General features: G+C 42.3%; 3 protein-coding genes across 5 annotated transcripts; 1 reads left to right on the forward strand and 2 right to left on the reverse strand.

Annotated features, from left to right (window-relative positions):
* The first annotated feature begins 872 nt into the window (after positions 1 to 872).
* LOC115682431 (probable polygalacturonase) lies at positions 873 to 6,016 on the forward strand. The gene is made up of 5 exons (XM_030606653.2): positions 873 to 1,472; positions 3,018 to 3,138; positions 3,837 to 4,011; positions 4,287 to 4,357; positions 4,788 to 6,016. The coding sequence occupies exons 1-5, from the start codon at positions 1,014 to 1,016 to the stop codon at positions 5,414 to 5,416; spliced, it is 1,455 nt and encodes a 484-aa protein (XP_030462513.2). The 5' UTR covers positions 873 to 1,013; the 3' UTR covers positions 5,417 to 6,016.
* Positions 6,017 to 6,588: 572 nt separating this feature from the next.
* LOC115682432 (photosystem I reaction center subunit N, chloroplastic) lies at positions 6,589 to 7,636 on the reverse strand. The gene is made up of 3 exons (XM_030606654.2): positions 7,230 to 7,636; positions 7,015 to 7,140; positions 6,589 to 6,786 (listed from the first exon to the last, which is right to left on the reverse strand). The coding sequence occupies exons 1-3, from the start codon at positions 7,518 to 7,520 to the stop codon at positions 6,697 to 6,699; spliced, it is 507 nt and encodes a 168-aa protein (XP_030462514.1). The 5' UTR covers positions 7,521 to 7,636; the 3' UTR covers positions 6,589 to 6,696.
* A 1,008-nt stretch (positions 7,637 to 8,644) lies between these two features.
* Positions 8,645 to 13,103, reverse strand: LOC115682430 (uncharacterized). 3 transcript variants are annotated; one of them, XM_056303110.1, is made up of 6 exons: positions 12,923 to 13,103; positions 12,225 to 12,538; positions 10,494 to 11,145; positions 10,212 to 10,411; positions 9,861 to 10,105; positions 8,645 to 9,763 (listed from the first exon to the last, which is right to left on the reverse strand). In XM_056303110.1, the coding sequence occupies exons 2-6, from the start codon at positions 12,500 to 12,502 to the stop codon at positions 8,967 to 8,969; spliced, it is 2,172 nt and encodes a 723-aa protein (XP_056159085.1). In that variant the 5' UTR covers positions 12,503 to 12,538; positions 12,923 to 13,103; the 3' UTR covers positions 8,645 to 8,966. The 3 variants fall into 3 exon arrangements, with proteins under 3 accessions (XP_056159085.1, XP_056159086.1, XP_030462512.1); XM_056303111.1 differs by having other exon boundaries at positions 12,225 to 12,640; XM_030606652.2 differs by lacking the exon at positions 12,923 to 13,103 and having other exon boundaries at positions 12,225 to 12,914.
* Between the last annotated feature and the right edge of the window lie 877 nt (positions 13,104 to 13,980).

Consider the following 13,980-nt stretch of genomic DNA (forward strand, 5'->3'; position numbering starts at 1 on the left):
AAGATTACCTTTAGACCCTCCATCCGTATTCAATTTAATCTATTCTGAACGTGGAGGATCCTAAGCAAACAATAATGGGAGAAGTACACGATCCGCTTTTAGACAAACTGATCATGGGCGAAGCTATGATTTCCTTCCGTTTGGTGATTCGATTGGATTAAAAAAACAAAACTTAAACTTTCTCGAAAAAGCAACTTATTTTGCCGTTGCCAAAAAAGCCATACACTCACGCAAAAAATTAGAAAGAAATCCCACTATGATTTCTTTCCTCTTTTTTTCAATTTTGGGAAATAAAATCGGTAATAACTTTCTATTTTTCCATTTTCTCCTTTTTTTTTTTTGGAGGGTTCCAAAAAGGGAAAGCCCGGTCACCGCGGAGGAAAAAAGTCAACTTTTCTCACAGGATCCCGTGAATGGCGCCGCCCTTCCCTTTCCTTTCCCCCTCACCACCTTTCCAAACGCGGAACGAGCCCGGCTCACCTGCACGCGACCGCCACCCGAAGAATCTCTTCCGGCCACTAGGATCCCGACACGTCACCCTCGCTGGGATGATCGCCCGCCGAGGCGACACGTGGCTGCGGGACGAGGCGTGTAACAGGTGCGATCGCCCGCAGGGGATCCGGGACACACCCCCGGGCCGTATCGGTCGTCGCCGTCGATACCGAACAAACCGGATCACGCCTCCTCCTTGATCTTTCCGAACCGGGGCCCACATCCCATAGACTAATGTAATAATAATTGATAAATATAAAAAAGAATAAGTAATTAATAAATACAACAGGAAAAATCAGACCACAGCATGCAATAGGAAATTAAATAAATAATTTTTCTTTTTCGGTGAGACATAAATAATAATAAATTAATAATCTCGTCCTTCTCTTTCTTTCTTCACCTTCGTGTGTCCCTTCGGTTGTCTCGCGCGAACTGTTGCATTCCTCCTCCTCCTCCTCCTCCTTCCTCTGCATGCATGTGAGCGGCGACGACGGCGGCGGCGGAGGCGGCGGAGATCGAGCATGGACACCGGGAAACCCGCCTCCGGGCTCGGATCCGCGGCGGCCCACCTGACCCGACCCGCGTGGACGCCGCCCCTCCTCCTCCTGCTGTCTTTCCTCGCCGTCCTCGCCTTCCAGATCGCCACCAGGCCGGTCCCGGCGGTCGTTCCGCCGCCGCCCCCCTGCCCCGCCGCCGCCGGTGGTGCGCCCGCCTGGCCCGGGAGCTGCGCGGGGTTCTTCCGCGGGTCCCCGCAGGCGAGGAAGGTGGTGATGTCGCTGCGGGACTTCGGAGGGGTCGGCGACGGCGGGAGGCCGGAGACCGAGACGTTCCGGAGGGCGGTGCGCCACATGCGACTGTTCGGAGGCGCGGGCGGGTCGCAGCTGAACGTGCCCAAGGGGACGTGGGTCACGGGGAGCTTCAACCTCACCAGCAATTTCACCCTCTTTCTCGAAGAGGGTGCTCTGATCCTGGGCTCTCAGGTTGGTCAAACTTTTCTCTCTGTCTCCCCTTTTTCTTTTATCTTGGTTTCTTGAATAGGATCGTGTCCATCGTCGGAACTTTCGTCTCGACTAATCCGCAAGAGACACGTGAACCGACATGACATTCACCTCGGAGATGGAATGGCTAGCATCGAAACGAAACAGTCGTTGCAGCTGCTGTCGTTGTGGCGATTCTACTGATTGATGGTTTTGGAGGAACAATGATGGTGCATGATGACTGGCCATAACCAAGTCCCATCTTTTTCCTTTTTTCCTTTTTCCGTTCTTTGGCAAGCCACGTTTGTTCTCTACTTTCTGCTTAATTTAGAGAACCGACTTGATGATTCTTCGTTATGGTAATCCATCACCTTGTCCGAACAACGGATACAGTCTGGCACCAGATGAATTCTGAAGAGAAGGCCAGTTTCATGCTTTATTCAAGTTTAAACTTGAGATTAAGAAATAAAGTAAGAAATAAAGAATAATAGATGTTTAAAGCAGTTTGCTCATCTGTCATTCCGCCCGTTCCATAGCTTCTTCGTTTTTTTTTTTTTTTTACTTTCGGGCACAGAGACTGTAAGAAGATGGTGTGTGTCTCTGCTACTGCAGAGCAAAGGGTCCCACTGCTCACAAAATTTCTTTTATCTTTTTTTCATGTTTTTATTCATTTACGAAGGTAACTTATTTCATGTCAGTTTTTCATATTATAAACTCCATAAGATTCTTGCTAATCAGTGTGATTACGTGTGGGCAGAGTCATAGGTGGTGAATGAATGTGTCGTGCGGGTTTGAAAAGCCGATCTTTGTGTCTGTTCTTTTGACATTTTGTCACCTGCGCGTTTGTCTTTTGTTTGATTCTTTTTCTAAGAAGTGGTTTCTTTTTAATTAACTTTATCCAGAGTTACCATCAAGACTACAGCATCTACGGAATATAACTAATGGATGAAATTAGAAGTCACATCCTTTCCTCTGGTTTGGCTCTTTGTTTGCTTTGTTTCCGTGTAAATAAGCAGTGTTTATACATTTTTGTTTCAAATTTGAGTAGTTAAATTGGACAGAAACTTCTGCGAACTCCCTGTATTTTGGTAGTTTCAGTGAAATTAGTTCCTGAACGTTTGTAAACTCGTCCATACCCCGTTCCAACACACTTCAAATGGACTTTCGGCTGAATTTTTCCTATATGGCATTAATTACCGTCTATCACTATCGACCACTCGTAGACTAAAGCAATCGGGGGGTTTTACTAAAAGAATTGGGGGTTTGTGGACAATTTTCCCATTTACTTATGCGGCCTTATTCTAATAGACCGAGGCAATTGCAAATCGAGAATAGCAAGAGAAAGCAAATCATATGTAATGAATTAGATATAGATTTCTTATGTTAGACAAATCGAGAGTAGGAAGACAACGCAAATCCCATGTTGAAGGATAGATATGGAGTCCACATGTTTGCTTTTTCTTTGGTAGAAATATGTTGGAGATTGTCATTGCCCGAAATGCTTGCAATTGCAAAATCTTGATACATCTACATATTTTGCAAGGATAGGACCCAAACGATTGGCCCATCATTGAGCCTTTACCATCTTATGGAAGAGGAAGAGAGAGATTAGGAGGGAGGCACATAAGCCTTATCCATGGGAATGGCCTCACTGATGTTGTCATCACAGGTACCGATTGATTCTGCCATTCAGGAATGTTGCCCATTTTCTAAAGATATGCTCATGCAAATTGAATAGGCTTGGTTGAAGTATACCCTTCTTGGATGCCAATGAAGAAGTAAAGGAATTTCACATTAGTTTGACGTTAATATACAGCTTTGTCTTCCTCTAATAGCTTGTTTCTTTCTAAAATTTGTTGTCTTCTATTATTCATGTCTTCTTGCTTGTAGCTGTAGCTTACCCCCGGCGGAATCCTAGGGTATGCATTTGTTAGTCGAAGAAATATCACTGCTTTTGCTTTGCCCGTGAAGGTTTCGAAGTTTGATTTTTTCTAGGAATTATTGGTCCAAAATGGTTTTGTAGGGAAGGGTGACTTCCAACCCAGTTAAAAAAGTGAGTCTCTTTGTTTTGTTAGGTAGGCCACCTAGATGTGTTCGTCTAAGATTGTTTCTGTGGTCCTGAAATAATTGCATCTACTTGATGATAAATTGAGTTCATTTGACATTTAGTAGGACTGACAAGTTGACCACTCAAAGCCAAAGTAGGTAATTATATTGATGCTGCATAAGTCTGAGCCATTAATAGAGGATTTTGTCAATCTTTTGAGTATAGCCATGTAGGCAAAGAGCGCATGTATGAAGTATTGATGTAACTTATGTTCCAGATGCAACATAAATTTAAGATGATAAGACCAAACTGTTGAACAGGAAACAATGGGACAATAGATGGTCAGGGGAGGATGTGGTGGGAACTATGGTGGAACAGAACATTGGAGCACACACGAGGCCATTTGGTCGAACTCGTGAACTCACACAACGTTCTCATCTCCAATCTTACCTTCAGAAATTCACCCTTTTGGACGATTCATCCCGTTTACTGCAGGTTTGGCAATTGTTCTCTTATGCTTGTTCGTGGGTTCTGCATTAATCTCATGAAAAGTAGTTCTATGGTGAAAGCGAGTGGATGCTTTAAATGTTTTCAACACAAGTTCTGCACAAACATTCACGTCTAACCACGTTTTAAGTGAGTGTTTGCCAAATATTTCGGAAGGAATTGTACCTAATTGAAAGAACACTGGTCCCACGCCTTTTTTGGCCAATTATTTCGTTGCCTAATTACAGAATACTATGTTTTTTGTGTGTGTGTGTGTGGTACAGTAACGTAGTTATAAAAGACATGACGATCTTGGCTCCCCTCAATGCCCCAAATACAGATGGTATTGATCCAGGTATGTGACTGGTTCCCTCCGCATTTCTCTTTCCCCTTGGAGTGTCGAAGTTTCTTCTCTTACTTAGCACAATACGAGGGAATTTTAACACCAAAATGGATAGACGATATTAAATAGATTAATTCACATTTCTGTTTTATGGAAGGAACGGAAGTCTCAAGAAAGGAGTGAAAATTTATCTTGACATGTTTCAGTCTCTCTGTAACTGGAGATTGTAGAGGGATAAGTGGTAGATTAAAAGAATCACCCTTTATTCAATCTGAGAATCCCAAGTGGCAGAAAATGAATTGATTTTATTCATAAGACAAAAATGTCCGTGTCTTGATTCACAAGGTCAACCTTTCTTTTCCGCCAAAGAACCTGTATGAGTGGAGTATACACTTACACCCCTTAGGTTTATTAATGTCTTCCTGACCTTTCAAATATCCAGACTCGTGCAGCAAAGTGTGCATCGAAGACTGTTACATTGAGAGCGGGGACGATCTTGTAGCGGTAAAGAGTGGATGGGACCAATATGGAATTGCAACAGCGCATCCTAGTTCGGATATTATTGTTAGGAGAGTATCAGGAACCACTCCCACTTGCTCTGGGGTTGGGATTGGTAGTGAGATGTCGGGAGGGATTTTAAACGTAACTATAGAAGATCTGCATGTCTGGGACTCTGCCGCCGGAATCCGTATCAAGACAGATATTGGTCGAGGAGGCTATATAGCTAATATCAGTATAAGTAATGTGATGATGGAACGGGTCAAAATTCCCATAAGATTTAGCAGAGGTTCTAATGATCACCCAGACAAGGGATGGGACCCGAAAGCCATTCCTAGAGTGAAGGGTGTATTCATAAGCAATGTGGTGAGCGTGAATTCTACAAAAGGCCCCGTCTTAGACGGTATGAAGGTTTCACCATTCGAAGAGATATGCATGAGAAATATCAGCTTGATTGGATTACCTCCGTCTGCGAATTGGCACTGTGAATTTCTTTCGGGTTTCGCTGATGACGTCTCTCTAGTGCCGTGTCCTGAGTTGCAGGACAATAGTTCGACATTCTCCTGTCCTTAGAAACTGGAGGATTTGCGTTTGTACAGCAATATGAAAATGATATTCTCGATACTATTGCAGCGATGAAAGACATTTCCGGAGAAAAGGACTCGAAATATGAGAGTCTTCTGATTCTGTTTACGTGACAGAAAGGCCGAGATGTCGAGATTTCTGTTACATGAATTCGAGGAGGCATTCTGGGCTCAGCAAGAGCCCCCACTATAGGAGAGAACGGCAGACTCTCGTAAGTTACATTGGCGTGAGGAAGAGATGCTTTTGGCGTGATCGACAGTTACTGGATTTACACATTAAAACAACATTCATTGATTCAAATGATTTTTCTGCATTCTTTGATATTGTGGATATACACAGCAAGAGGAGAGATCAGGTTGTACAGAAGAGGATGGAGACTGTAACGTGGCCTCACGTGAAAGTTGATACTGGTTATTCAGAAGTAACATTGAGCTGCTGTATTTTTTACTTGATTTGTGTGTCATAGAGTTTCATGTGGGATTTGAATCACATCGTCAATCCTGTTGAGTGTCAAACTTGCTTATATAGGGAATTATACAAGTCCGTCCATAGTTAATTTAAATTACAACGATAGTTAATTTTTCTTCATTTCCTTGAGTAGGATCTTCCCCCATGATGCCTTTTGTTATCACTCTGTTTGGTGGTTGCCACTTGCCACTAACAATTTGGTGTTTATTAACACAAAGGCCACTCAGACATGAACTACCAAAATTCAAATATTGATATGACCTTACACATACTAAAATCACGTAGATTGAAATATCGATATGACCTTAACAAGATATGTGCTCAAGCGAAATGAAACTGGAGTTCGCTTGTCTTAATGTTAATCTTTCTCCAACGATTTAAGGGTAAACATGTTACGAGGTAACATACTCCGGCAGAGATTTTCAGAAGCTGATTTCTGGAATCCAAATTTTTCGTTCCATTGGCTATCGAAATATTTTTTAATCGACCATTTTTTCTAACCTATAAAAATCAAGTTTTGGGTCGTCTGGTTAGAATCTGCTGTGATCCAGAAGAGGGTTATTGAACGATTAAAGAAAGAAAGCGATGTCACATGTATTTACTCGACTAAACATAGGTTCCTTTGCCTGTAGGATGAGACAAATAGACCGTGGTGAATGAAACCTTAGTAGAAAATGTGAACTAAGGACAGATGAACAAAAGAAGAGAAACAAATTTGGCTTAAGTTGTATCAAGTAGAGATCAGATACATGTTGAGTTGCACAGTTGCTTTTACAAGGCTAGGAGAACATCGCGGTTTTTCACCATTTCCAGAAGACATTTGAGCCACACTTGAACTTGTCCTTCCCTTCGCATTCCAACTCCAAATCATCAGAGATGAAGGGCACTTTCTGCAGCACACATGGCAAAGAATAGCATGATCAACAAGAGAAAGTCCTCATAGGGACAAAATTGTTCTGTAACTTTTAATTTAGCGACGACCATCATTGAGTTCGTCATTAACGCTTCGCTTGGAGATAGCGTCAGTTGTATTCAGACAACAGGAGATATGAACAAATATTTCAATCACGTCAAACCGCTAGGAAAAGTTAAAAAGGTAAATGAGAGATGAATTGAACCTTTTGCTTGGCAAGATCCTGGCAACCAGTGAAGTTCTCGGGGAACTTGCAGGAGCCGAACTCGACCGTGTACGCTCTCGCAAAGTTCGCTCCGCTCGTGGCCAATCTCTTCTTGTCATTCAGTTCCTACAATCAGATGATTGATCATCAGCTAAAATGAACTCAGATCAAGTTAGAACCTATCCACCAAAGAAAGAGTCCATTTCGAACAAGACCTTGTTGGCCTTGCTCTTCTCGAGGTACTCCTCAATGATGCCGGCATTGGCAGAGGAGGTGGAGGCGGTGGCGGCGGCAAACATGGTGGCCGCCAAGCAGGCGAGTGCGGCTCTTCTTCCTTCGCCGGCTTTTGACTCGGGAACTCTGACTTGTTGAGCCCTGATCACGGGCAACTTCTGACTTGGCACACCAGGAGTTGCAACCGAGCCAAGCTTTGAGCTGAGTTCAGATGACCCAGTTCCTGAAACGGCATACTTGCAAGCCAGCACACTGGAGTTCATGGTTGCCATTTAGCAAATTTGGGTATGAATTTTTCTGTGCAACCCCTTTTTTTTTTCTTGGAAAGTTTTGAAGAGCAATGAAGGGTTCAACTAGTGGCGCTTTCGAAGTTATTGGGTGTGTTTAGATATGGTGGAGAGTGATGTGGAGGAAAAGGATGAGGGAGGCAACAAAAGATTGTGGTGGGAGTGTGGATAAGGTGAGATTGCCTCGCTCCTATTGGCAATTGGCATATTTTTTTCCCTGCCTGGGACCTGTGGTGGAACAAACTAGGCTCGTGTGGTGAGCTTAAGTCCTGGACCCACCTCGGAATCCAGGGTTCCTGCTTCATATGTCTTGGGCCGAGTGTCGATAGGGGTTCAATTATTTCTGACAATGAGAAGAAATTCCGAGAGAACCATGTCTAAGTACCAACCTGGAATATGTTCACAATATGCCAATTGGTTTCAACCCAATACATCGACCATGCAAAACAGAAAAGCAAAACCATTGACCAAGTCTCAGCTTCTTATTTTGGTCATAATCCAATGCCACCACAGGGCTTCGCCAATGAAACTGCATCAACGATTGTGTGTGGCAGTAGAAAGAGCACACTCTGTTCAAGATGACATGCTTGCATTTGCTCAAAATTGAAGGAACAAACCAATTGACACATCGTTTATCAGCCAAAGGAAACGAAACGCAATTGATACATCGAGCTTGGATGCATTGAAATCAAAATAAATAAAGTTTCGGAGACCAAATGACCCACAAAACATAGAGAGACAGAAAGATCTTCAAGTTCGGCATTTTCTCTGAAATTCCTTCAAGTTAAGCTTATACGTGCTCCAAACAATCAAGATGCCGGACCAAAATCAAACGAATATGTGCTTACCAAATTTGAAATGTCACATGCCATCAAAATAACTTTACATATTTCACATGAAAAATACAATAATTTATCTGTACATTACTCAAAAGGGCATCTACCGACAGACATGAATACACCTGTTGGCAAACAGCCTCCACAATAGACAGGTTTAATGTCGGGATCAAAGATCGGTCAGCATGTTGTTTATCATGCTTAAAAAGAAAAGAATTTAATTCTTTAGCAGCTGAGAAGGAAAAAAAAGCATATTACAGAAACCAAGGGGAATGAAGAGAAAGGAACCAATGTTTGAATGTCCAAAATTCTGTTAAGTATAACAATGATTCACAAGGGGCTACAAGGTAAGCAGCTCAAGCTATATCCAAGGATGCACCAAAAGCTTGGGCGTTGGATCATCTCTTCGTTTTCCAAATGGCACACCTCATCCAAAGCAAAACAGGCCATGAGCATAATTTATCTGGAGGGTTACCTCCAGAAACATAGATCGCAGCCAATTTGTTCTGAAGTGAATTCAAATGAAAGAATCAGTCTGCCAACAACAAATTGAACATTTATCTCTATGCTGGAAAACCCCCTGTTGCCTTAAATGTCATCTCAGCCGTGACAATCTCTTTCTCTTACGGTTCTTTTTTAGAGCAACAGTAAGTCTCGTGGAGTCCTTGGAACTTGATGGCAAACCTAAGGTGGCTGACGGTATGCAAACAGATGTTCTGGTTTTCTTGGACAACCATTGGATTGGCAGTCTATTCACCACGGTGCCAATATCATTAGTGCTATTCAACTCGACAAGTTTCTGTATCTGATCAAGCATCTGATAGGTCCAAGCCATCGACTGATCCAATGCTAGTGAATCATCCAAAGGCATTTTCCAGATATTCAGCAATATCTCCCTGAATGACTGCATAGACATGGAAGATTGACCGCCTTGACGATTTTCACATGTCATGTTGACCTTTATGACATGCTTGCAAAGGTTTGCCTGCATCGACCATGGGCAATCACAAAAAGCAAATTCCGATCCTGGGTTCCATACGCAGTGCGTCACACTGCTGTCTTTTTGGCTTTGCACTTTGGCGTAGAGGTGATCTTTCTCGTCAAAGGTGATGGCAGAATCAGGAATTTGCAAAGCTCGGTGCCACGACGTGGAAGTGATATATTCCTCTTTAACATTTTGAAAGGAATCACTTTCATCTGCATATCTGTCAAGCCAATAACTGGAATGAAGCTCGGTAGTCAATTTATGCACGAGCCAGTCTACTCTCCAGAGTGCATTAAGGTGTGAATCATCAAACAATTTTGTTTTTAGCTTCGCATGGTAGGTTTCTATGGCACCCGATGCTTCCTGGCTTGCAAGAGGAAGGGCTTTCATTGTTGAAAGCCACATCTCTGTCCCCAAAGAATAACCAAACCATAATGAGACAGATTCCAAGCGATATATAGAAAATCATAGAGCAAAACGCCTGTAGGGAAAGGGAAGGTTTACCAATTTTGGGTACCCAAAATGCCTTGAAATACTCCATGAAATCAGTTTGATCAGCAAAATCAAGTACTAACTCTTCCAGAGCAGCCAAAGTTTCAGACCCATCCCAGATACTGTAAACAATTTGTCCCAAACGTTTGAAAACCTCACGCTGGACTTCAGGATTAGGGCACTTCTTCACCACATTCCTTAGCCATGTTCTACGAATTCGCCAAAGAGAAAAGAGGACAGGACAGCTAAATATATCCCTGAAAATAATACTACTAAATTAAGGAATCATAGGGTGTGATATACCGAGTCTCCCAACGTTTTATTTTAGCTTACGAGGAAATGTCAATAGAAAGAGATACGTGCCTTATGGGATCAATTTCTGCAGCAGCATCATCAATCAGAAAACCACTAACCTTCCACCCAGGCTCAACACTTCTAGCTCGATCAAGAAGTGCTTTCATCCACTTGGAGACATCTGGCTTCGAAAAGCTACGAGTAATTACCCAAGCGACAGGAAGTGCATGCTGTCTAGAATCAAAGACGAGTAACGTGCACAAAGGGTACTGCCATTGAAGTGAGCATTAACTTACCAGCCATAGGATAATTCTTAATCAACTAGACAATTAACTCATAGAATGGGGTTACCTTCAATCTCTTTATACCAAAGGTCGAATCTGCTGCTATGAGACTGCGGTGTCCAAAACGAATCATTTGTTGCAACTGCCATTCTGTTTGAATGCCCAGGATGAAAGCATCTGTTTCTGAAGTGTCCTGATAGAAGAATATGGATTTCTTATTTCGTTCAACCCACATCCGGATACTGGCTTGATCATCTAGATCCAACTCATGAGTGGACCTTCTAATGATCATCCCAAGTTTGTGGACGTATTGCGAAGCAAGGCTATTGACCTTTGCATCTGAACCACAATAGCGTTGAATCCCTTCAATATGCTTCTCCAGCACATTCTCTTCAGGAATTCCAAGATATATCATGGACATAGTTTGTTGCTGAATCTCACTACAGATATACGGAATGTTCTTGGCACCAGGGCCAATAGCATCTCTGTCTAGTGGCCCATGGCAGACAAAGCCAGCCTTGTTTACATGACGCCGATCATTATATATAAGAAGTGCAAGTGATGGACGGGCATAAAGGCGCTTCACTACAAAATGGCAAGTGCAGCCTCGCATTGACTGAGGTCTGGCAGCACGATTTCGTGTGTTTAATCGATATCTTCGACTGGGTAATATGCCACCGCCTTCCCCATAGTTTTCAGGACCAAATGAGCACCAATACCTGCAGAAAAAGCAAAAGCAAAAGAAAAATAAAATATATTTTCATTTAACTGCCAAGTGCACGTTTTTAATCACTTCGCGAGGTATCAGATCCTACAGCTGTTTTGGCCTAGTAATCAGCTGGATAAGAAGCAACTCTCTTTCTGAAAGTTGTAATTGCTAAGGAAATTTATACATAAGCCCTGATCGTGGTCAAAACTTTTCCAGAGTATTTAGAAGCTCACAATCTCTACTAACAAGAGAAAGAAAATGAAGAAGTATTTATTTATAATCACCTAGGGAGAAGAAAGACTCAAAAGCTATTGTACAGCACTACCTTAGCTCCAGAGCAACTTGGTCCATGCTAGACAAAGTCTAAAACTGCTTAAAACATGATAGGACAAAACATAGACTAATCATAACAATGTACAAGATGACGGGAGTTTATAAATTTTTTATCATTTAACAGTTTTAATGAAACTTATGGTGTTTTAAAAGCGAGATCCCACGTGAATTAGAAACATGAACATGACATTTTGACAAGATTTTACCTCACATAAACAAGTGACTAGACGTTCAGCAATCAGACAAAGTTAACTTCAAGAACAACAATAACATGAGAACATTTGCAACCTAAGAGTACAACACTAAGTTCAACAAACCCCACCCAAACCCCACCCCCCGGCGAGAAAAAAAAACGACGACGACGACGAAAACTCTGTCCAAGAGAAACCAATCAACATCATATCCTCGAGACATGTTTTTTAGAAGAACCAACAAATGAATAGCATTCAGCTTTCTATATATCAATGCATTGAACATCCAGAATTTCAAGGGCAAGTAAGAGAAATGAAACTGCTGTCCTAAAACAAAGTGTGTGAAAAATATCTTCGTCAGTACCAAAACCCACTTTTACTAAAATAGTTAGGTAGTACAGATATCATGAGAACATGACACGTGATAACACCTGCCTACTAAAGCATACATCGAAAAGATAGCCGTGAATCACATTTGTAGAGCTCACTTCCCAAAGATGAAAGATAAGTACATAGCCCAGAAAAGAAATTCATAAAGGATGTAATAAGTATGCCACACACTTACATCTTATACTCCAGATATTCATCATTCTTGTACTCCTTTAAGCTTCCTTTCAGTCGTTTTCTTCCCCTTTCAATGTGAAACCTCGTCGGGCATTCTACATTTGAGCACTCGCCAATTATGAAGGCATCGACTCTCGAGAAGGGAATTAGAGCAACATCATCGTGGTGCTCGGGGGTGCCAAACTTGGTCCAAATCAAATCAGCAGAGGAGAAATCCTCATCCTGCGGATCTTGAACCGGGATATCGACTATGGATCCCACAATATCCATCATCTGCATAACTTATCGACCCAATCTTACGCGGGGCCCCACATCCTGCGAAATCGCAGAGGGCAACCAAACTCAGGTACCCCAGTAGCAAGCACGGACAACGCTTCCTAATCAAGATTCCGGAAGAAACCAACGACAAATCCCAACCTTAACAAGATCACACATTTGTGCTTCAATGCTTCTCGCCAAACTGATATGAGCCAAAAAAAATGCTGACCACTTACCTTTTCTTCAAGCCACAGAAAGAGAGAAAACTACACTTAACCCAATCTTTCCGAGGAATCGAAACCCACCAAACTTCACACCCAAATAAGAGAAAGCGAGAATTCCAACAAGCAACAACGCGATACCGCCGCACCCTCCTACCGATTCGACGAACAACCCCAAAAACCCAAGCACAAGAGCAACCCGGCGTACGGACGCGCTTACCTCGGGGCGGATCGTTCGTCGCGGCCGGGCGGGACGGCGCCGGCGAGCGTCGTGGAGCGGCGGCGGCGGAACCCCGATATCTGCCCGTCGCCGAGAACTCGCCAGGCGGAGCGCGAGCTCCTCGAAGGGGGTGTTGTAAGAAGAAGCAGACAGACAGAGAGAGAGAGAGAGAGAGAGAGAGAGAGAGGAGGGAGAGTAACGAGAATGAAAGAGATTGAATTGCTGCAGGGTTTTTCACGGGTTTTCGAACCCCCCCTCCCCTTTTTTCCGGTGTGAATGAATGAAAAAAAAATTTGACCATCCGCAAAAATATTTATACATAAATTTATTATAGATAGTGAAAATAATTTTCATTAATTAATTATTTTAAGCGATCATTATTGAAAAAGTATTTTTACACTCATTCATTTCCCACGAAACAAAAAAAACTGAAGGGTCTGCTTGTTTCGCGAAAAAATGAACGATTTAGAATAGTTATATCGCTCGGTATAATTAACTAACAAAAAATATTTTCATTATCGATGATAATTTATGCCTTAACATTTTCGTCGTGGAGGATGGAAATATTTTTCATTTACGCATTCTTGTAATCGATACAAGCGATCATTTTTAAGAAATTTTTTTCCAAAACATGAGTTTTTCATGAAACAAATAGATCCTTCTCCACTTGAAAACTTTTTGAATTAGCAGAAAATTTAGGGCTTCATTGCGAAAGAATCAAGATTTTATCGAATTAAATAAAGATTTACGAGGCGATCGCGTAATGATTTATTGTAGATGAGAATTAGGACTTCTCTTATTCCGTTTACGCGGTACCATTCTTTTCTTTTATGATGCTTGAATGATCTATTTATCTGGACTTAAATGAAGAACTCTGCTTCTGATCGTCCTTAGGATTCTAGTCCTCTTTCTATTCGGTCACTTGTGATGAGGAAGAAAGTCCTACAAATACAAAGAAAACCAATTTCATGTTGCTAACTCAAGTGGGAGGCCGATTCGATACCGCGCTAAAATGTCCGATCACGACCACGACGACATATCCATCGAACAACTCGCAT

This window comes from Syzygium oleosum, unplaced genomic scaffold, assembly GCF_021117445.2.
Source record: "Syzygium oleosum isolate NSW1041296 unplaced genomic scaffold, Sole_v2.1 Sole_v2.26, whole genome shotgun sequence".
Lineage (NCBI taxonomy): Eukaryota > Viridiplantae > Streptophyta > Magnoliopsida > Myrtales > Myrtaceae > Syzygium > Syzygium oleosum.

Coding starts and splice junctions, on each gene's coding strand:
- LOC115682431 (XM_030606653.2), top strand. CDS start 1,014: ATGGACACCGGGAAACCCGCCTCCGGGCTCGGATCCGCGGCGGCCCAC. Junction 3,139..3,836: donor CACTGATGTTGTCATCACAG/GTACCGATTGAT, acceptor ACTGTTGAACAG/GAAACAATGGGACAATAGAT. Junction 4,358..4,787: donor TACAGATGGTATTGATCCAG/GTATGTGACTGG, acceptor TCAAATATCCAG/ACTCGTGCAGCAAAGTGTGC.
- LOC115682432 (XM_030606654.2), bottom strand. CDS start 7,520: ATGGCAACCATGAACTCCAGTGTGCTGGCTTGCAAGTATGCCGTTTCA. Junction 7,141..7,229: donor AGAAGAGCAAGGCCAACAAG/GTCTTGTTCGAA, acceptor ATCTGATTGTAG/GAACTGAATGACAAGAAGAG. Junction 6,787..7,014: donor AGGATCTTGCCAAGCAAAAG/GTTCAATTCATC, acceptor TGTGTGCTGCAG/AAAGTGCCCTTCATCTCTGA.
- LOC115682430 (XM_056303110.1), bottom strand. CDS start 12,502: ATGCAGATGATGGATATTGTGGGATCCATAGTCGATATCCCGGTTCAA. Junction 11,146..12,224: donor GAATATCTGGAGTATAAGAT/GTAAGTGTGTGG, acceptor CTTTTTCTGCAG/GTATTGGTGCTCATTTGGTC. Junction 10,106..10,211: donor GCAGAAATTGATCCCATAAG/GCACGTATCTCT, acceptor TATTATTTTCAG/GGATATATTTAGCTGTCCTG.